At 39.5% G+C, this 21,981-nt stretch overlaps 1 protein-coding gene and 1 pseudogene across 1 annotated transcript; one reads left to right on the top strand and one right to left on the bottom strand.

The window, feature by feature from the left end:
- Window positions 1-1,609: 1,609 nt before the first annotated feature.
- Window positions 1,610-4,588, top strand: LOC149816104 (luminal-binding protein 8-like; annotated as a pseudogene).
- Window positions 4,589-5,090: 502 nt separating this feature from the next.
- On the bottom strand, window positions 5,091-8,154 carry LOC149816103 (uncharacterized). Its single transcript, XM_089988042.1, has 4 exons — window positions 6,677-8,154; window positions 6,374-6,564; window positions 5,939-6,174; window positions 5,091-5,855 (listed from the first exon to the last, which is right to left on the bottom strand). Exons 1-4 carry the CDS (start codon window positions 8,152-8,154, stop codon window positions 5,091-5,093), a joined length of 2,670 nt encoding a protein of 889 aa, XP_089844168.1.
- Between the last annotated feature and the right edge of the window lie 13,827 nt (window positions 8,155-21,981).

Raw genomic sequence — 21,981 nt, 5'->3', positions numbered from 1 at the left:
ACCTCCCTTGATTTCTTCTTTAGAGAGAGAGAGAGTTTTACAGTGTTTTACGAAGAAGAAAGAAGAAGAAGATGGCGATGGAGCAATGTAGGATCGTCCGTTGGATGTGCACATAAGTAGAGAGAGAAGGGAGAGAGAGTGAGAGGGTTGATGTTCATGGCCTTCTCCAGGAAGAACTCTTTGCCTCCCTTGATTTCTTCTCTAGAGAGAGAGAGTTTTATAGTATTTTACGGAGAAAGAAGAAGAAGACTTTGAAGAGTCAACATCATCCTCGACTTTCTGGATGAAGGACATGTTTGTCCTTTTTTTGAACAGAGAAAGAAGAAGAAGACTTTGAAGAGTCAACATCATCCTCGACTTTCTGGATGGAGGACATGTTTGTCCTTTTTTTAAACAGAGAAAGAAGAAGAAGACTTTGAAGAGTCAACATCATCCTCGACTTTCTGGATGAAGGACATGTTTGTCCTTTTTTTGAACAAAGAAAGAAGAAGAAGACTTTGAAGAGTCAACATCATCCTTGACTTTCTGGATGGAGGACATGTTTGTCCTTTTTTTGAACAGAGAAAGAAGAACAAGACTTTGAAGAGTCAACATCATCCTCGACTTTCTGGATGGAGGACATGTTTGTCCTTTTTTTGAACTGTTTGTTTTTTCTTTTTTGAATGAAGAACATTTTTGTCATTTTCTCAAACCATCACTTTATGAGAAGAATAGCAAGAAAGGGTACTTAAGTCTTTGCAACAACACCAGAGTCCGATGCAAAGTTATGTCAACATACACGGGAATACGAGCCCCATGTGCTTGTATACGTGGTGCTCATTCAAAGCCCCGAACACAGACGTTGGATTCAGTGAATCATCGGGGGCGAACATACACCACCCTCTCCTATAAATGTACCCAAGAGACTCCTCACATGGCTGCACCAATAATCGAGGAGTGATCGAGAAGCGAGAGTTCCTAAAACAGCAAAAAGGAAGAATTCATGTTTCAAAGAGAGAGAGCAAGCAGCAATGGCCTTACTTTCATCCATACAAAAGCTCACCAAGTTCACTGGATTTCTTCCTTGCGTTCTTTGGCTAAGGAATAAACATGTTACGGATCTAAGAAAATATCTTTTTTAGATTCGAAGGTTTGTTTTATCGTTCAAGCTTCTTTTTGTTTGTTAGCTTTTCACGTATATATGAGTGCTCTTCAATGACATCAGAACAACGTACCAACAAGGCTTGGGTAGACATGTTCTTGCAGAACCTGCACGTGGGTATCTAGATCTAACTTTCAAACTTTCTAATAATTTTCAAATGTTCAAAATATACTTATTTATAGAGTTTAACATGAGACATAGATTACTCACAAGGAGAGTCTTCTTGTACGAAAACTCATTCAAGAAGAGTCCATTTATCCCAAAAGACATGCATTCTTACTTGGATGGTGGTGGTTGTGATCATTAGGGTTTTCGTATGAGTGTGGAGTTGCTACGAGGGAGGCTGCAAAGCTTGAAAGAGTGATCAGCATTGATCTCGGGACGACGTATTCGTGTGTGTGAGTGTATAAGAATGGTCATGTGGAGATCATAGCCAACAACCAGGGGAACACGGACATAGAGAGGTTGATGGGCAAGACGGCGAAGAATCAAGCCACAATGAGTCCAAAGAGGACGTCTTCGATGTCAAGCGGCTCATTGGGAGGAAGTGAGTACTGATCTTCCACAATGAATCATGATTTTAGTAAGAGCTCTAGAGATGAGGATTTGGTCGTTCATATCGAACTTTTATGGTTGATTACAGACATAAGCGGTTCTTTTTCTTAGCTTTTGCTTTATGAGTTAAAAACTTTTTATTCTATTCACCAGAGTTTGGTAGCATAGATTAGTGGCATCCGGGCATCCTCTGCAGCAGATTGTCTATTGTCAGAAAAGAGGAAAAAATTTGGTGGTTGTGTCGTTATCAAAACCCAATTACATGAACTGTTTGTCCAAATTTTACTATTCGAATTGAGATATCTTATTTGATGGAATAGAATCACTTTTTGATGTTGAGATAGAATCACTTTTTGATGGAATAGACTTTTCAGAACCATTAACAAGGGCCAGATTTGAGGAATTGAATATGGATCTTTTCAAGAAAACCATGGGGATAGTGAGTAAAGTCCTAGAGGATGCTGGATCGCAGAAGAAGACTGACATTCGTGAAATTATCCTCATCAGTGGAAGCACTCACATACCCAAGGTGCAACAACTGTTGAAAGACATGTTTAATGGAAAAAAATTGATAGGATCCCAATCTCTGCAGACCTAGCTCCTAATCCGAACAATGCAAACCCAGTCTTGGGTAACCTAGATGCAACTCCAAATCCCAATGCCTAAAAAGTGCAATTGGATCTCCGGTAAAACAAACCGGATCCAAGTTTCAATCTAACTCTCAAGGGACGAATGAAGCAAACAAGATCTCAAGCTGATTCAGATCCATTATCCAAGATCCAATGGATGCAACCACTGAAGTAGTGTGGGATCCCTGCCATGTATCACCAACTTAGTTCTAACAACCACCTCATCCTTATGGGAACCATCCTTAACGTTGAATTTTGCCTTTATTATTTTTTGTTAAGTGTGATATCAATTATGGAGCACCCCTTGATCTATAAAAAAGCTCTCTTATGTTAAAAAAAAAATCATGAGAGAAAATTGTGTTTAGTCTCTCTCCCTCTCTCTCTTTGTGAAGGACGACTCTATCAAACCCTCTCTCTCTCACCTACTTCTTGACCCCTAGGCCTTCACTTCTTTCTCTCTCTTCTTTCCTCTGAAAGATTCTACTTTCAAACTTGTTCACCCTATCTCAGGGCTCATCTCTTTAAGTCTGCTCAAGATCTACATCAAGGTGCTCGTATTTGTGCCAGTGTTTTGAGCCATCCTCATCTCGAGCCGTGTAGACCAGACTTTTCTCAGTACTCTAAGACATCTCTCCTAGGCCCCGATAAGTCGGAACCCATCCTCACTTAGGCTTAAACCCACTTCTGGACTTTCTTAACCTAAACCATAAATAGTTAACTCAATCTATTATGCATTTGCCTAATTTTCTTAGGTCATTATCTCCTTAACCAGAAGTAGTTTGGTTCTCAAATTTGAATCCTAACTCAATCCATATATCCCCAGCCTACCATTCAAAAATTAGCCATAAAATTCTAACAAACTAGAGAAACTTACTGAAACCTATCAAAACAGAAAACCAAACCTGACATTTTCGACTCATAAATTCCCAATCGAATAGAGTTTGATCTTCCTGTTTGTTGCAGTGTCTTCACCCATGTCCCCTAGCTATCCTTCAAATTTGAATATTTTTTTTCAGCCAATTAGGAGAAATCATGTTTTTCCTAAAGTCTGTCAAAAATTTTAGAACCTATTTTTGACCTAGACCCTGTTTTGACTTAACTGACCCAACCCGAGCCTAGTTTCAAACCCAGTTTTACCATGGGCTCACTCTGAATGTAACAAAAACCAAGGGGATCAATCCTGATGAATCAGTAGCTTATGGTGCGGCAGTGCCAGGAATAAACACAAGGTAATTTGCATTTTGAAATATTTAATTTAAAACTTGTAGAAAGATTGTATACTTCGTGGGTTTGGCTAACTTCTTCTTTGTGCTCTCAGATATGCTCCTGCTGGATGTGGCGCCTCTAAGCTTGGTAATAGAGACAGTGGGTGGTGTCATGACCAAATTGATCCCTAGGAACACTGGGATTCCAACAAAGAAGTCCCAGGTCTTCACAACCTACCGAGATCATCAAACAACTGTGTCAATTAAGGTACAGACTATATGTAGAACATCTTGACTCTTGAGATTGGTAGCGCTGAAGGGTGATAGCTTATCTAAACTCCTTGAGGCCTTCAGGAATACGAAGGTGGAAGAAGTTTGATGAAGGATTGTCGTGAATTAGGAAGGTTCGATCTATCTAGTATAGCACCAGCTCCAAGGTAAGCCAGGAGTGACCATTGTTAGTGGCTTTTAAGTGTTAGTTTTTTTTAAGCTTTTCTGTTGCATCAATGTTGCATGGACGTACAAGTTATTTTAGGAAGTTTATTCATTTATGTTTTGGTTCACAGAGGAATGCCTCAGATTGAGGTTACTTTTGAGGTTGATGCCAATGGAATATTAAATGTGAGAGCTGAGGACAAGGCTGCAAAGAGGTCACAATCGATCACCATTACCAACGACAAAGGGAGACTCAGCCAAGATGAGATCGAGAGGATGGTGAAGGAAGCAGAGGAATTTGCAGAGGATAGGAAAGTAAAGGAACAAATTGATGCCTGGAACAACCTAGAGACCTACATATACAACATGAAGAGTACCATCAACGAAAAGGATAAGCTTGCCCACAAGATAGAGTCGGATGATAAGGAGAAGATTGAGACTATCTTGAAGGAAGCTTTGGATTGGTTGGATGATAACCAAAGTGCAGAAAAGGAAGAATTTGAGGAGAAGATGAAGTCGAATCTTTCTGAAACCCAATAATCAAGCAAGTGTATGAGAAGAGTGGAAATAGTTCAGGATCCTCGAGCACTGGAGATGACAGTGATATTGATGCTGAATTGTAGGCAAAGAGAACGTTGTGGCTGAGGCTTGTAAACTGATAGTTTGATAGAGTTAATTTTGATACATAATTTGTTCCCAAAAGACCAGTTAGATTAGAAACTTATTAATTTTTGTTTTTTTTATATGGTGTGCATATTATACGGTTCAATCAAATGCCTTGTTTCTACTTTGGAAAAAAAAAGACTTAAAAAAGAGCCTTGTTTCTACTTTGGAAATAAAAAAAAAGACTTAAAAAAAGAGCCTTGTGTTTCTATTTGGGTGTTATTCTCTTATGAATAGCCAATTCAGCTAAAAAATGTTCGCTTGTTCTTGTTTGTTTGCACATGGTCCCTGTCTTGCAAAGAATTACGAATGCAAGGTATGTTAATCTGTTAGTAAATAGCGACGGCAAACTACAGACAATTTTTCTTTTTATTACATATGGACATTTCTTGCCTACTTGTGAGAGAGAAACCCAAAACCGTCTCAACAAAGAGGTTTACCTCAAGAGGAAGCTTTTGATGTTCACAATCTAGGCCAACCCCCAACAGACACAGAAAAGTTTGCTGGCCTAGAAATTTGTCGTGAATTGCGTGGCTTCAAGCTTTTGATCTCTTTGCACACATGATCCAGCATTCCAAGAAAATCACTCACAATTACAAAAATTCGGAGTGGGTTGGCTTCATCCTTGCTCATATCACCATGGAAGTATTCTGTGATCCTCCTAACCATATGTAGAACACGTTCTTCATCTTGCTGCAACTTTTTAATCTCACCCTCAGCATGATGCAGGAAAGATATCATTGATTTCACAAATTTTCCTCCTCTACCATCCATCAGAAGATCGTCCTCCTGTATGAGCTTCTTCACCGTTATTCGCCCTTCTGATAGTTTTGAAACAGAGCTCGCCAGTGCATCCAGATCGATACCGGCCGTCTTCTTCACATTGCTCAATTCCGTACTTAGACGTGAAACAAGATCAAGACCTGTTCTTCTGTAGGACTCTTCTTTTTCCTCACAGACTTCATGTCTGGACCAGTCATTGGTGCACTCTTCTGTAAATTCAGACGCTCTAACGCCTTCAGATCGAATCATCTCCTGAACAACAAAATGCAGTAAGGTGGTCTTCCCATCTGTTCCTTTTACATCTGCAAGTTTAAGCAAGGCGTCAAGCTTGAAAGCTTTTGCACCCCCTCGACTTGTGCCATCGTTCATCCGGTTTCCTGTCTTTAACACCGCTTCCAGCAACTTCATAAAGAGGTGACTTGACTTCAATTCCTTGCAGGCATCCTATAGAGAGAAAGAGAGGAGTCAGCAACAGATGCTAATGTCTTTCTAGCGAAGCACTGGAAATGAAATGGTTAACCATTTACCTCTAGCATTACAAATGACTTTTTGAGATAAAGCACCTCATCTTCAAAGGTTTCTTTGTACAACATTGCTTCAATTCTTACAAAGGGCAATGGCAAATTCAGCATCTGTTTGACAAATCTTTCCCCTAATCCAAGTTCACTTATGTCTCCAGTGTAGTTGGACAGCTTCTCTTCTTCTTCCTTTGTGGGTATCATCTTTGCCAGTGCTTCTAATTGTTCTACACTCAATTCACCCCCTGTTACAGAGGACCATACAATTAGCATCGTTTAATTTATGCATCTCTCAGGGGATAGATCTACAAAATTATACTGAATTCAAGGATACTGGAAACGACACCTATGTGCAGAACATGTTCATTAGAAAACCGTTTTGGAAATGTAAAACTCAACGCTTTCGGAAATGTGCTGTCTACTTTACATAGGAATCTCTAGTACCTTGCATCAAGGCATTACACACTTGTTCTGGGGAGGCATTGAGCGCTTTGGAGAGTATAGTTATGTTCTGCAATCTTTTTGGATCCAAAACGTGCTTGTTGGGAGGAGAGCTTTTGGTTCTGACTTCTTCATTCAATGCCGAATTTTGCTTATTGTACCCGAAAAGAGATTCGATCAATTCTTCGTCAAACCTGTGCTTAAAGTAAAGTTTCACATTGGCAGAACACCATAGAAAACAAGAAGGAAGATTGGTGAAATTGTTGCTAGTGAAATAACTAGAATAACTGAGATAGGAATTTTTACTCAAATGAGCCTGCTCTCAGCTTGTCCCACACCATAGAGCGATCCGGTGCAGCTCGAACTTTGTCCCAGTGCAGTGGCTTTAGTTTTGGCAGGCGATTCCCATCTTTACCAGCTGATGCAGATTGCTCAGTTTGGGATGGGGTCCCCAATTTGGTCTGGGGTGGAGTTAGTCCCTTTGGCATCGGAGGTGGTGGCAACGGTCGGCCTGGCATCGGAGGTGGCGGAGGAGGTGGAGTAGCATTCTGTGGTCGAGTCAGAGGAGGTGAAGTAGCATTCCGGGGACGAACCGGTGGAGCAACATTTGAAGAGTGCATTGTTGATGGTTCATTTTGCACAGTAGAAGCAGCAGGAGGAATTGGTGAACAGGGGGGAGGAGACTTTAAGTTCAGAGGAGAAATAGGAGTGGTGTCGGGTGTTACTGGTCTGCATGGTGGTGAAAATGGAGCCTCTCTTGTTGAGAAATCCCTCTTTGAGAAATCCAAAGGAGAGGGAGATAGAGGTGGTAGAGCTGAATTAGCATCCGAGACATCAGAAACCCGCCTGCTCGATGATTGAGATCCACAGACGGAATGGAAGGTTTGCTCTTCGTCGGACATCAGCTCGAGAAGAACCTCGTTGCGATCTAGCGAAAGCCGATTCCGGCTATCCGAATTCTTCAGCTGACCTTGGCCAGGGGAGCTATGTGTGTTTGCCTTGGGCTGCACACTGAGGTTCTCAGTGGGCTGTTTGAAATCAGAAACAGTCCCTGCAGATGGGCTCAACGTGTTCAGATAGAAATGCTCAGGGCCCTGATCAAACCCAACCTTGTTGACAAAGCTTGAAGAGTTGCTCACCTCTGGCTTCTCCGACCCGCCGCCGCAGAAGGCGGGGAACAGCATTGTCCTCACTGGCCTCTGCTTCCTTCTCCTTCTGAATCTCATGAACCCAAAGAAGACCATGATGAAAACAGCAGCAGTTCCTACCGTAGACACAGTTACTATGGCAGCTCTACTAACTTGAGGCCTACTGTTCTCTATCTTACTACCAGGAATGTTCAGCTCATGAGGCAAGATAAAAGTAGGGTGCAATGCTGGACGGTGGTGAGCATTTTCGTTTGTGAAGAATGGCAGAACAGGAGGTGGAGTTTCAGTTATACCTCCAGCGCCCATGGGTGCTGGAGCTGGTGAGGAACCAATTTCCTCATGGCTTGACATTTCCTTCTCATGGCTCTTAAACCCAAGGAAAAAACTGACCTTGTGCAAGACCCATAGTCTCCTGCCACCACCATCCTCTCCTGAAACCTTCTGAATCCGGCTTTCCTCGACTTCCCCTTCCTCCTCAAACCAAAAGAGTCCCAAATTCTTACTTGGGTACTGACCAACTTCTTGCCTCAACCATTCAGCTCTTATATTCACAGAATAGAAGCAAGGGAAGAAGAAGATGAAGATGACAGTGATGATGTGCAGCAGCAAGCAAATGAGACGAAACAAAAAACCCATCTTAGCATCCAAAATTCTTCAGAGGATCAACTACAATACAAAAACATTTCAAGGCCACACATTTTTACCATCCTACTCCTTTTTACCATACAGACAACCCTGTGTTTTTTGGTGCAGGAGCGGAAGCAAGCTTTAATGCTACTCCAAGGAATCCCTGAATGTGGCAGTTGTAGCTGTACTGGGCTCCCTCTGGCTGCACCAGCCACACATTCTCACGCGAACCCTCCACAAATCGCCCTCCCTCCCTCGCGTGTTTTGCTGTCATTTTGGCGTTTGACAAACCAAACAAACCTCAAGGACAGAAACCTTGATGCCAGATGGCCTAGACTTTATAGACTCCTGTTCTTGTCAAAAATAATATAATACATATTATATTATTAATATTCCGCGGCTATTATCTTTATCTACCAATAATCAAGGCAGATGATATGGGTCATAAAGCAAAATTCAAATCTCCATCTGTTGATATTTATTGGTCAATTTCAATCAAACAATCTGAATGAAAGAGTGAGTAAGTTTTATGCTTCAAATGGTTTGTTGGGGTCAATCAATTGAACAGTGTGGTCCCTTTGCTACCAAGAGGTAGCCTTCTAAGTCTCACTCACCAACTACATCATTCAAGCAAAGGGAACACCACCTTTTTTCTTACTTGATTTTCTACTTTCATGGAAATACCTGAAAAGTTGTTGGTTGCATGACTTTTCAGCTATGTCTTTGTCAGACCAAAAATTTGATGGCTTTGAAGGGAGCAAGCCTGTTTAGAGATCTCATGTTTGAGTGTTAGGATCACACGAGTTAAGCTTCCGTGAGGCAGTGTGGTCAGTATAGGTGCGTATTGGCCTGAATCAACCGATAAGTATCGTTTCGATTTTCTTAGGTGCTTATCGGCCGATAAGTATCGCATCGACAGAAAATCGATACGGTACTAACTTGAATGGGCTATTTTTTAATAAATATAAAAAATAGTTTAAATTATTTTTTAATATTATTTTAATGGCTTTAACACGTGTCACATTCTGAATGACATAGTATTTTTGGCCGATTCAGAACTATTCACTTGAGTATTAGTATCGGCCTATTCACCTGAATCGTTGGTCAAACGGTACAGGGCCGATACTAATGCTGACAACATTTGTGAGGAGAGGCTTAAGCATTGATTCAGTTTAATGTCACAGATTTTGTTCTCGGTCAGATCTCAGCAATGGAAAATCTTGTGATATTTTGAAAAAAAAAACTGTTTTTCCTAAGATCTCATAAAAATATTGCTATATTTATAAAATTATAAAAATATACTAATGGGTTGAATGAGATAGCCGGTTGGGTTAGGTCGCACTATCATATCCTAGAGGTCTCAAGTTAGAACCCCACATTGTTATCCCCCAGCCATAGTGACAAAAGTTCGTTTTTCAAAAACTTGTGAGAAATTGAAAAAAATCCATAAATCTTGCATTTTTTTGGCAAAATCTTGGCAATAAAAAATAAATTTTAAAATATAAAATTGATTTTTATAAGAAAATATTAATAAAATTTATTAATATCGTGTTTAAATCACAATAAATAGTCGTTTAAAACATAAATATCGTGTTTAAATCATGGTATTTATGTTTTTTCATAAATCTTGTGATATTTTTGAAAATCTCACGAGAAATTATCATTTTAAACTTTCAGGCAATTTCTCGCGATATTTGTCACTATGCCCCCCCCAGCTTGCCTGCAAAAATATATATATTAATATAACAATATAAATAAATTAAAATGCAAAATTTAGTAAAAAAAGTTTTAATATGGCATGTTCCACCTATTATCAAAATATCCCATTTTTTGGGTATTATATCTGCCCTTGATTTTATAAATGTTAGTGATATTTGTAACAGAGAATCAGACCGGCCATATTCTTCATGCCACATTGTTCATAATCGATGTCTTTTCTGATTTGTTCAGTGTCTCACACAAAGTTGCAAAGTTGTCAGAATCGTATCGGCCATCGAATCGGTCTGTCAACAGTTCAGGTGAATGGACCGACACCCATTCTCAACTTAATTGAATTGGCGGTGAATCGGTTAACTTTTAACCAGCAGAGATGATATGTGTCATAAAATATTAAAATAATATTTTTAAAATTTAAAACCTATTTTCTAGCATTTTGGCTTTATTTGAAAAAATCCGAATTGGGTCGGTTGTGTTTTTTTACTGATACAATACCAATTCAAGCTGATTCACACAATGATCCTAACAACATTGGTCTCACATAACTTTTTTTTACTCCAAGAAACCGCTCGAAGCACAGAGACCTAGCCTTATTGGGTGGGTCTCACATAATTAGTCAATAGAGGAGTTGATGAGGATGTCCTACAATTAATTAGAGTCTCATCAAATGGAGCAGAGGGTGTGTATGATTGTAACTTGTGATAACATGAGACTAAAGTTAAAGGTTTTTATTTTTTTGTGGTTTATTAACATGACATGAAATTAAAGGTCATGTCATTTAAAGTTATCATGGAGTACTAGTCTTATTGAATCTCCAACAACACGTACTTATGTGCAGTCGCTTCCTCCAACAGCTTCACCACAATGATATGCATACCACGTGGCTCCCATGGTATCCAATGAGCCTTCTAGATCGACCTCCAATGCTTGGTTTTTTACCTAAAGGGTCCCACCAAAAAAAATTACCATGAAGAATCCACCGTTGATTTCGAAAATCAATGATGTATACAGCACCAAAGGATTCAGGGGAGCTAGGAGCTTCTCTCACATCCGGGAGTTGGTCTGTAAATGAACTGTCTCCTTCCTGTCACCTATTTGACCGTGCATGACATTTCAGTATGTGTTACTGTTTTGCAATAAGGAATGGTTGGTCCAAACTTTATTGGTTTCACGTAAACATGGTTGTCCATGTTTTGGATAGGGCTGGTAAACCAACTGAGTAGCTCGTGACTTGCCGGCAAACCATAAGCGGTTAGTTTAGCTTACATAGTCGAACCTGAATACTAGATATTCGGCTCAACTCAACTTGTGTGAGCTCGTCTCTCTCTCTCTCTCTCTCTCTCTCTCTCTCTCTCTATATATATATATATATATATATATATATATATATATATATATATATAATGCTATCTACTCCCATGTACTAGAAATCATGGTTGTAGGTTGTATCTTCTCAATTAAACCAAACCATATAGATGTACTTAACATATTTTTTTTTTATAGAATCATTTTTTATATATATATATAGTGCTCCCGAAGCACCTACTCCCTCATCTATGCCGTTGGATTGTTTCTAATCCAACATGTTAGACGAGGTTGAATCTTGGATGGCTTTCCATCTTTAATTGCTTTAAAAGAGGTGTTGACACATTAATTTTGGTGCATTACCAAAAACTAAATGAGGGAGTCATGAATTAACGGTGAGGCTGACTCCAAAGTTAATAATTAATTGTAGTTGTCTTATATATATATATATATATATATATATATATATGAATGATGGTTAGGAGTGGCAATCGGGTCGGGTTGGCGGGTCGTGTCGATGGGTTGGCGGGTCAACATACCTCAACATGAACCCGACCCGTTTATTAAACGGGTCGGCTCTGGCAAATACGAACCTGACCCATTTATTAAACGGGTAACCCGACACGACCCGGCTAACCCGTTTAATAAACAGGTTGGCGGGTCAGGTTCGGGTAAACAAGTTGACCCGCCTACCGAACCCGTTTATTAAACGGGTCAGTCGGGTTGGCATACCCCTAACATGAACCCGACCCGTTTAATAAACGGGTTAGGCGGGTCGATCCGTTTATGACACAAATCCGTTTAATCCAAACCCGAACCCTCCTAAGAAGCGGGAAGAGGGTTGGCGGGTCGTGTCAGGTTTTGCCACCCCTAATGATTGTCATATAGATGCATGACCATAACTAGCACGCAAAATAGAGATGCTTTCAAGTTCTCATCCAACCATGCATTCATGTTCATTATCCATTCATGTTTATCATCCATTCATGCATCCATGTATGAATACTAAAGTAGAGGAGAGACAAGAGTGGACGTTTATGTATGAGCAAGAGAGAACAATTCCATTTTGAAAGCCCCAAGCCTCTTCCTCTCTCATTTATTATTTTGAAAATCATTAATAATGAAAACCTATCATATTTTCAAGTTTTATCTAAACCATTAAATTAAAAATAGTTCAATGGTCTAAATAAGGGAGCAGGTGCTCCGGGAGTACCACACACACACACACACACATATATATATATACACGGTGATGGGTTACCGGCCCTATCCATTTTTTTGTCGGCGATGGACGGTTGGTAACCCATCGCCGACAAAAAAAAAGGATAGGGTTGGATTCGGTTACCAGCCGATGGTTCACCGTTAGTTTTCACCGGTGAAGGGGGTTGTTGAAAGCCTTTTGTTGGCCGATTCACCTGCGTCATCGGGCGTCAAGCAAAATAAACATCATTCGGCATTGGTCATGTCCCCCTTTTCTCTGTAGTTTCCCTTGTAGCCATCAGGCTTAAGGGGGGCTGCGCCAAGGTCATCACGGAACGTCGCCAGTGGGGGGGGGGGGGTGGTGAGGTCACCAGATTATTGGCGACAACAGACATTATTGGGTTTCGCCAGATCGTCGGCGTCCACCCCCTTCCCAGCTGTTGGGCTGGGGTTTCAGAGACTGTAGTCATCACCAGAGACCATTGGTGGCCATGGGGGTTGCTGCTTCTGGCAGTCTTTCGGCCAGCCGCCGACAGGCAATGTGGGTCGCTGACAAGCGACGTGTCGATGATCGGCGACGTAGATCATCGTGAAACTTGAGGGGAAAGGGCATTCAATTTTTGAGAAAAATCAAAAATTTTAGTTTTCACAGAAACCGAATGGTTTTTTGATTTTTTGATAATCTGGGTACCGGGTCGGATCCAGTGTACCGACCTGATGGAGGCCCAATCCAAACCCATTTCGGGTGGATCGGGTCTGTCATCTTCTTTGGATTGGACCTAGACCCATAATGGTTTCAGGTTTGGGTCTGATCCAAAAGATTCAGGTCCAATTTGGACCAGGTCAAACTCGGGTCCAGTTCGGACCGGGTTCAACCTGGGTTTTGTTCAGATCGGATCTGACCCAGATATATTTTGGATTGGGTCAGACCCAGATCCTGTTGGAACCGGGTCAGACCCATGCTTCTGTAGGGTCCAGGCACTTTTTGGCCTAAACTGGATCAGGAACCGATATGGCCTTTTTGGGGACCGGTTCAGAGTCATTTTTGACCGGTTTTTTCAAGTTTTTTACTTGTTTCGAGATGCTAAGACCCTGTTTTCATAAATATATGAAGATACATGGATTTTGGCATACGATTATATGGTTTTATGAACTTTTACTCGTACTTGGCACCTGTTAATAAGGTTTAGAACCAGTTTTGACCCTTGGATGACCGGTTCAGGATTGTTTCAGGCCGGTTCAATGTGTTTTCATACCGATTTAAGCTTGAGAATCCGGGTTTTACCCATTTGAGCTTGTTTTTTATGCATTTTATTTATGATTATGCATACAATATGTATGACTGATATTAGAATCAAGGATAGTTAGATAACTTAGTGAATTCATGTTCTCAAAGTAACTGGATACATGTATGTTGTTAATTTTTGTTCTATCATACAGTCTTATTCAATATTAATGTTGTACTTAAATTCATGAAACGGTAAAGCGACCCAAAGGAAGTTTTATTATGTTTAAAATTTAAGTAGGGTAAAATAAAGTAAATGTGTTGAGATACATCGCGCATGTGTACCCAAAGGTGTCATGTGTTGATTGTCTAGCTTCACATGAGCTTTAGTTTTACCAACTATGGTCGGTAGGCGTAGTGATTACGCATGTCGAAGGTCTTACCAAAGTAGGACTCCGATGACCCCTACACTAGCCCAAAAATATGCATATCAAGGGCTTTTTATTTATTATTTTTTTAATAAAGTTTATCTCGTATATGCTTTCTTTTTATACATGTCTTTTGTCATGCAGTTTCTGGTTCTATGATTTTAGATGACTCGAATATTATCATTTTTCTTGATGGATCTAATTTTAGTGATTTGAAAGAAATTGTCATTTTCACATTAGGGTATATGGATTTGGATTTGGCTTTGAGAAATGATGAGCATGCTGCCCTAACAGATCAATGCACTACTGAACAAAAGAGTGCTTTTGAGAAGTGAGAGCGCTCGAATAGACTTAGCTTATTGTTTTTGCAATCTAAGGTAGCTAAGAATATTCGCAGTGCTATCCCGCAATGCAGGACAGTGAGAGAATTTCTGAGTGCCATTGAGATACAGTTTGTCAGTTCGAATAAGGCTAGGGCCAGTACCCTAATGTCAAAACTCATATCTATGAAGTATTCTCGAGGGGGTAATATTCGCCAGCACATTTTGAAAATAAGGAACATAGCATCCTAGCTAAATAACATGAAGCTGACAATTTCTTATTCATTCCTAGTGCATTTAATTTTGGCATCCCTACCTATGAAATATGATCATTTTAAGATCTCTTACAACACACATAATGATGAATGAACGTTTAATGAACTTATGTTCAAGTGTGTTGAGGAAGAAGAGATATTGAAATGAAAGAAGGCGCAAAGTGTACATATGACTTCTCATGGATCTAAGGTAGGACCAAAGAAAAATACATTTAAGAAACATGCTAGGAAGAAGTCAGCAGGAGAAAAGTCATCTCAGAGCAAGCAACCTGCTTTGCTCCCATAAAGTGCTTCTTTTGCAAAAAGAAGGGACACATAAAGGTGAATTGCATAAAGTACAAGAAATGGTTAAAAAAAAAGGTAATTTATCATTCATTTCTCATGAATGTAATTTATTACATATTCATGAAAATATCTGGTGGATTGATTCTGGTGCTACTATTCATATTGTCAATTGTTTGCAACCGTTTCTGAACAGAAGGAAACCAACAATGCATGAGAAAAGCATTTATTCGGGGAACAAGATGCGTTCGTATGTGAAGAGTGTTGCGACCTGCAAGATCACTTTAGATACTCACGTATATTTAAATCTTCATGATGTTTTTTATGTTTCATCATATAGTAGAAATTTAATTTTAATTTCAAGGTTGAATAAATTTGAATATTATTTTAAATTTGAAAACTCCAAGTTATTCATATATAGAAATTCAATTGAAATTGATTCTGCATTTATTTATGATGGTTTGTACAAATTAAACATAAAGATTTAAACTCAGGAGTCTTTGACTTCTGAATACTCGTTGGTTGAGAATAAACATAGCATGATTAATGATAAATCTTACATGCTTTGGCATCGAAGGTTGGCTCATATATCTGAAAAGAAAATAAAGAGACTCATAAATAAAATGATCTTGAAATCTCTAGATTTTACCGATAATGACCCGTGTGTTGATTGCATAAAGGCTAAGCAAACAAACACATATAAAGAGGGTGTCAAGCGTAATAGTGAGATATTGGAAATAGTCCATACGGATGTATGTGCACCATTTACCTCCTGTTACATAAGCGAAAGATATTTTGTCACCTTTATTAATGACTATTCTTGGTATATGTATATCTACTTGATTTATGAAAAAACTGATATTTTTTAAATGTTTAATTTTTTTTAAAAAAAAGTAGAGAAACAAACCAATAAAGTTATTAAAATAGTCAAGTCAGATAGAGGTGGTGAATATTATGGTAGGTTTATTGAGATGGGGCAAAGGGAATGACCATTAGCGCGATTTTTCAAAGAAAAAGGCATTGTGCCTCAGTATACCATGCCTGGTAGTGCCTACCAAAATGGTGTAGCTGAGAGGAGAAATCGTATGCTTAAATAAATGGTTAGGGCCATGTTGAATTATTCAACACTTCTCATCAAGTTGTGGGGTGAAGCCTTAAGAACTGCTTTGCATATTTTGAATAAGGTTCCTACGAAATATGTATCTAAAACTCTGTATGAGTTATGAAGAGGTAGAAAACCATCACTATCTTATATGCACATATGGGGTTGTCCTGCAGAGGCTAAGTTGTATAACCCACATATTAAAGACTTTGATCCAAGAACAACCAGTGAATATTTCATTGGTTATCCCGAGAGATCAAAATGATATAAGTTTTATTGCTCATCTCATTCACCACAGATTATTGAAACAAATAAGGCGAAATTTTTTAAAGATGATTCAGTCGAATTAAGTGCACTTCAAAACCTTGTTTTTGAGGATGTACATGATCCAATCTCACTACTTGTTGAGGAAAACACCAAGAGATACCACATTGTTATTTCTAATAATGATGTGGTTGATCACCCGGTTGATGCACAAATTCAAAATTAACCTATTATGGATAATGCAGAATAACACGAATAGGATGAACAGGTTCAATCTGAACCTGTAGAACGACCTGTTTGGATATCCACAAGAGTTAAAAAATTTGCCATACATCCTAATTATGTGGTGTATCTTCAGGAGCCTGATGATTTCATAGATATAGATGATAACCCCTTAACTTTTATGGAAGCTATTGAAAGCAAACAATCTTCGCACTGGATAAAGGCCATGGAAAAAGAGTTGGACTCTATGACTATGAATCAAGTGTGAGATCTTATCGAGTTACCTAAAAGAGTAAAACTTATAGGATGTAAATGAGTCTTTAAGACCAAAAGAGACTTCAAAGGTGACATATAGAGACATAAGACAAGATTGGTTGTTAAAGGATTCACCCAGATGGAGGGCATTAACTATAAATCTCCTGTCTCAACTAAGGAGTCAATGAGGATAATTGTGGCCCTCATAGCTCATTATGACTTAGAGCTACATCAGATGAATGCGAAAACAACATTCCTCAACGAAGATTTGAATGAAGAGGTATATATGGAACAACCTCTTGGTTTCTTTAAAGATGATCGTTTGGTTTGCAAGCTTAACAAATCAATATATAGACTTAAACATGCCTCCTGACAGTGGTATATTAAATTTTTCTGTCATCGTAACTTTTTGGGTTAACAGAAAACATCATTGATTGATGTATATACCTTAAAAAAACTGAGAGTATGTTCATTATATTGATGTTCTATGTAAATGATATACTACTTGCAACCAACGATATAAAGTTACTTGTAGAGACAAAATAATTTCTTACATCACATTTTGATATAAAAGATATGGGTGAGGCTGCTTATGTACTTGGCATAGAGATCCGTCGAGACAAAGCAAAAGGTTTTTTAGGTCTCTCGTAAGGATCCTACATAAATAAGACATTAAAGCGATATGGGATGGAGAATTATTCTCTTGGTACATCACCCATATCAAAAGGTGATAAACTGAGCCTAAAAGATTGTCCACAAAATGATATTTACAAAGCACAGATGAATGCTTATTCATATGCATCAGTTGTTGGCAGCTTGCAATACGCACAAACTTGTTCACGTCCAAATATTTCTTTCATAGTAGGGATGCTTGGTAGATTTCAGTCTAACCCAAACATATCTCATTGAAAAGCTGCTAAGAAAGTTCTGCGATATTTGCAAGAAACAAAAGACTATATATTGATGTATCATAAGGTTGATCATCTCGAGGTCATTGGCTACTCAGATGTAGACTTAAGAGGATGCCTTGATAGTAGAAAGTCTACTACTTGGTACATCTTCCTATTTACTGGGGGCACGGTCTCTTGGAGGAGTGGAAAGCAGACGACCATTGTTGTTCACACCATGGAGACAGAGTTTATAACATTGTACGAGACTACTTTTCATGCCATATGATTTAAGAACTTCATATCACAGTTAAAGGTGATTGATTCCATCGAGAAACCACTGAAGGTCTACAGTGATAATGAAGTTGCAATGTTCTTTTCGAATAACAATAAAAGTACTACATCATGTAAGCATATGAAATTAAAGTACTTTGTTGTTAAAGAAAGGATAGAGAATCATCTAGTGCATATTGTTAATATTGGTACCAAAGAGATGATTGTTGATAATCTTACTATAAGGCTATCACCAAGATTGTATTCCGAACATGCATTGAGGATAGGCTTGTTAAACTATTTTTGACATATGCGTATGAATAAAGTGATCACATACAATTTTGATTCTCATTATGGTTGTTATTTTTTTTTAATCTCATAAAGATTAGAGATTCAACTAAGGATCTGTAGAATAGATTTTAAAGGCCAATTTATTCATCAAGTCATTCACATAAGGTATTTGGTTAAGAGTTTATCGTTGGGATAAGTCGGAGAATGTTGGAGTCACTCACGTATAAGGACTCTCCTAGAGGTTTTCCTATCAGATAAACCTTACCATTTGGAGGGAACAATTATCTTAACTGTTTTCTAATAAAGTGTAATGTTATAAAAGGGGTATTGATGAAAGACCCTTATATGGTGCACAATACGATCGACATTGCTCTGGGATTTGGATCCTGCTCACCGTCGCTGGAGGGCCTGCGCTCATCAAGAGCTGTGACCGGCTGAGGAGATGAACGTCTCAGAGACACTAGATTGGATTCACACATCGGCCATTATCCGACGAACATGACTGCTTTAGATGCATTCTGCCTTATCTTTTGTGCAAGCCCCAACAATTATCCCTTCCCCGGCCTCCACCGCCACACCACCATCCCTTCCACCCTCGCCCTTTCCTGCCATCTTTTTTTTTTCTCTCTCTCTCTACATTCCAATCCCACCCGAACCCCGATGCTGCCTACCCCTCCTCCACATCACCCATGTTCCTTGCCACCCCTTTCCCGCGGTCCTTCCCCGATCTCCACCATGCCATTGTACCTTCCTTGCCGCCTCCTCTCTCTGCCACCATTGATGAAGCGGCAAAGATGCTCTGCTGCTGGGGAGCAGTGGCGACAAGGCTGAACCTGCTGAAGATGATGGAGGCCGGGGAAAGGACGGCGGCGAAGGAGGGGCAGAGGCTGACGAAGGGGAGATGGTAGGAGGGGAAAGTGAAAAGAAGGAGCTACACAAGAGTCTGTCCCATCTGCTGTTGGACATATTCTAATTATCCTATATATATATATCAAATGAGTTTTTGTCGAAATTGGGTTGGACGCGCGGACGCGCGCTCCACATCCAAAACAAAATGATTTTTGACCTTTTAAGTGGTTCCTGATCCCCGCTAAAAGCCATAACGCCAAAAAAAATGACAGTGTCGCCGTTGATCAAACAACTTAATTGTTTAGTGATACATGTTTTTTTTTTTTTGATAATCAAGTTCGGGTTAGGCGGACCCCTACCAGAACAATAGCCACCCCATGTGGCTGAGGGATTCGATCCTGGGCCTTCAGCTTGACACAGGATGCCACTTACCACATCAGATACCAGGTGTTTAATGATACATGTTACTCTATATGTCTAAATATGTATAAAGAGTATTGGTTTTCTGATGTAAATGACAGATTTGACAAGGGTTGAACAAAATACATTTTTATATAAAAAAAAATATGGTCAAAGTCTTGATTCCTATACTTTTGACCATGATGAAGACATCAATGAGGTCAGATTTGGTTAAAACTACCCAAGATGGTAGCGAATGGTATTCCATATATATATATATATATATATATATATATATATATATATATATATATATATATATAATATAAATTATTAATTATAATAAATTTTTTTATATTTTTTATATTTCATGATAAATAACATGAAATATTTTACATGAACAAGCTTGTGTTCAGCTTGTCTCATTTAGGCATGAGTCAAGCTCAAGGTCAGTTTGATTAAACATGAGCACAAGCCGAGTCACAAGCCCAGTCTACTAGTAAGCAAGCTGAGCCTCAACATGAACTTGACTGAGATCCATCTTATGTTACATGATAGGAGATTGGGCCAAGTCTCCTCAAATTAGCTCGTGGGCTGGGAAATGAGACGAGCCATTGGTGGTTCTCCTCATGCTCAGCTTTTGTGTATATTATTTGAACTCATAAAATAAGCCAATGACAAAGAATAGGCGCTCATCTCGGTTGGGCTTGTACATGCCGGTTAAGTATTAATATATATAGTGTGAAATAATCTGTTGATGTGTTTGGCTTGCAATCCTATTGCTTTCATTATAAAAACGAGTCAGCTTAAGCTCCGCTCAATAGGTCTAAAGTTCGAATCCTATTTATCCCAGGCTTAAATCAATGTCTTTTTGGTAAAAATAACTTTCTCGACTTTGGCTCATTTAGCTTGCTTTTAATGAACCGGTCATGTAGCAACATGGACCTAAACAAGTTGGCTCGTAGCTGGACTGGCTAAGGTCGATTTCTGAGCTGAGCCAAGCGGAACGGTGAGCTGCTTGTCTCGTTTCCCAGGTGAACTTTAACATCTCAAGCTCGGATTGTTTACCAGTAGGGGTGTCAAAGGGTTGGATCTGGTTCAGATTCAGGGGAATCCTAACCCGGATCAATTTTGAGGTGTGGGTACGAGGTAAAAACCAGTTTCTATGGAGTCTGTTATGAGCAAAACCATGCACGGACCCTATAAAGATTACATTAACCAGATCCGGAACTCGGGTAAGACCTGGGTCTGGTATGAAATTTCACAAACCATACCCTGCTCCATATACTAATCGGACAGAACCCTTTGGGTCTAACCCAATTTCTAATCAGACCTCTAACTTTTTTATCACCAAAGCCTGACCGTATAGGGTTCGGTACGGGTTGGATCTGGGTCAAACCCGACCTGTTGACACCCCTATTTTCCAGCCCTAGCTACATTAGATATAGCTCTGTTTCATATTGAGATTTGGATTTACTACAAATATGTGGATTTACCAGTAGGGGTGTCAAAGGGTTGGATCTGGTTCAGATCCATGAGAGTCCTAACCCAGATCGTTTTTGAGGTGCAGGTACGGGGTAAAAACCAGTTTCTATGGAGTCTGTTATGAGCAAGACCCAGAACTCGGGTAAGACCTGGGTCTGGTATGAAATTTCACAAACCATACCCGGCTCCATATACTAAACGGACCGAACCCTTTGGGTCTAACCCAATTCTAATCAGACCTTTTTTATCACCAAACCCTGACCATAAAGGGTTCGGTACCGGTTGGGTCTGTGTCAAATCCGACCTGTTGACACCCCTTACATTAGGTATAGCTCTGATTCATATTGAGATTTGGATTTACTACAAATATGTGGATTTTCATTCAGATCCTCCATGATCCAGGGCATTTTGGTGGTTCGGACATGCCTCCGTACAGGATGTGTGGTGATCCCAACCCAATCCACAACCCCAACAACTCTGCCCCAACTTTAACATCTCATACCTACTTTATTTATTTCAAAAGCTTCCTCTCGACTTATCATTAATAAAATATGCATTTAAGGTTGCAGTGTAACCAGTGTTTTCAGCAGTGGGTCACTTTTGCTTGCCTCCTTTGTCTTTGCAAATTAAAGTTGAAGTAGGTTAAGGTTCAGCTCTGCAGCAGCACCAAACTGGACCAACTTGGTTCGGATCTAACTAGATCTAATCAAATTGGATCATGTCTTGTTAGACTTGAACTTGTGATTGACTCTTGGTTCGGGTCAGGAGACCCCCTGTTCCACATTAAACCAATGCCTGATCAAACTGGTGTTATGATTAGACTTTGTAGGGGGGCCTTACGAGATTCAATTACAATGTTCAGGTTGATCAGATATCTGACCCTTAAATCCAATTTGTTGAACATGAAAAGTAGGGGTGTCAAAGAGTCGGATTTACCCGGACCCAACCCGTACCAAACTCTATAGGGACCACATATGGTGATAAATAAGAAGACCGGATTAAGACCTGGGTCCAGACCTGAAGGTCCGATTAATACATGAAGCCAGTTATGGTTTGTG

This window comes from Nuphar pumila, chromosome 14, assembly GCF_984573655.1.
Source record: "Nuphar pumila chromosome 14, dmNupPumi1.hap1.1, whole genome shotgun sequence".
NCBI lineage: Eukaryota > Viridiplantae > Streptophyta > Magnoliopsida > Nymphaeales > Nymphaeaceae > Nuphar > Nuphar pumila.
This window is presented reverse-complemented; position numbering and strand designations above follow the sequence as displayed.